At 39.8% G+C, this 1589-nt stretch overlaps 1 protein-coding gene across 1 annotated transcript in view; it reads left to right on the top strand.

Moving 5' to 3' along the window:
- The window catches only part of LOC107093067 (unconventional myosin-VIIa-like), a 105863-nt gene that overhangs the window by 33688 nt on the left and 70586 nt on the right, over nucleotides 1-1589 (top strand). The window contains exons 7-8 of the mRNA XM_015387887.1: nucleotides 698-819; nucleotides 966-1108. Coding sequence (XP_015243373.1) covers nucleotides 698-819; nucleotides 966-1108 — 265 coding nt within the window. The remainder of the gene's footprint in view (nucleotides 1-697; nucleotides 820-965; nucleotides 1109-1589) is intronic.

Here is a 1589-nt window from a genome sequence, read left to right as displayed (position 1 = left end):
CGGAGAGTCTCCAGACTGATCTGAGAATGAAATCTTGAAAGCTCGCGAGATCAGGATGGTCTCACGACGCTACGATCTGTCCTGCGCTGGCACTAACTACGTAATAATGGTACTGAAAATAGTTATTTATATACTTAAAACATTAAAGAATGCTAAACTACATCGTATAGAAAATATTGAAGACTTTTCTGGAAGAAATGGATCCGTTTAACATTCTCTCCATTGTATTGCGTGACGTCATCATCAGACATGCTCAGAGCAGTCAGAGTAACGGTCGAAAGGCTATTTAAGTGCATCGCTTCTTTTTGTTTTTAGAATATGCAATATTTACGCAAATACAAAAAATATTGAAAATACACCCCGAAAAAAGACAAAAGAATAAAAAACTAAGAAAAACTAAGTAATTTATTCTGCTCATGCATGCGCAGGAAGGATCGTGCTTCTGGGACGGATCGGGTAGTGAGCATGTAGGATGGCCTTATGTAAACCTAATGATTGACAGTTAGGAGGACCACTTTATTAAGATGATTCATCCGGAAATAAAAGATTGTCCGCTATACCTTTAAGACCAAAATGAATGTAAAAAGGCTGCCTGTGATGATTAAAGAGTTAAAACTGACTGGATAAGCTACTGGGGATCAGATTAATTCTGCCTGTGGAAAACCTGTGACAGTTCTCAGCTCTGTGTTTGTGATAGTGGTGAGTCTGGAGCAGGGAAAACTGAGAGCACCAAGCTGATCCTGCAGTTCCTGGCGGCCATCAGCGGTCAGCATTCATGGATAGAGCAGCAGGTCCTGGAGGCCACGCCTATCCTGGAAGGTCAGCTTCATTCTCTGCTATTTCTAGTGATACTGTAATCTAAAAGTTTCTGTTCTGCTTAATTAAATTAGCACCTTTCATGCTAGTTTAAGGTGAAATTTGTGCCTTCTTTATCATTTTCTGTTTATTTTCTTTCAATTATGAAGCTTTTGGCAACGCCAAGACAATACGTAATGACAACTCCAGTCGCTTTGGGAAGTACATAGACATCCACTTCAACAAACGAGGGGCCATTGAAGGGGCCAAAATAGAACAGTACCTGCTGGAGAAGTCTCGTGTCTGTCGACAGGTGAGAAGTCAGATCATCGATGGTCCTGTTGAAAATTACACTGCATTGGTTTTGGTTGGAACACAGGGTGTTCTGCTCTGAGGGGTTTTAGGCCCTTCCGCATGTTTGCATGTTCTCCCTGAGCATGCCTGGGTTGTCTCAGGGTACTCCGGTGTTCTGTCAGTCCAGCATACCCATAGTCAATACCCGTTTATCCCTTTAGTTTTGTACGACAAATAAACTTTAAACAACCTCAACCTGCGTGTATATACTTGTACCTGTATGCCTTTAGTCATGTACAAAAAAACAATTTAATTACTTACTTTCTGGTTTTTTGTGAAGCGTATGGTGATCTGACCTTAAATTTTTATTTTTTTATACATAATTAAAGGGATACACATCCACTGATGTAGTTTAAAGTCTATTTTTCGAACAAAACTAAAGGGATAAACGCAAATCTGATGGGGATAAAGTCGTAATATTATGAGAATAAAGTCCTAAT

This window comes from Cyprinodon variegatus, unplaced genomic scaffold (assembly GCF_000732505.1).
Source record: "Cyprinodon variegatus isolate N-32 unplaced genomic scaffold, C_variegatus-1.0 Scaffold406, whole genome shotgun sequence".
NCBI lineage: Eukaryota > Metazoa > Chordata > Actinopteri > Cyprinodontiformes > Cyprinodontidae > Cyprinodon > Cyprinodon variegatus.
Note: the sequence above shows the minus strand (reverse complement) of the source record. Positions and strands in the feature narration are given on the sequence as shown.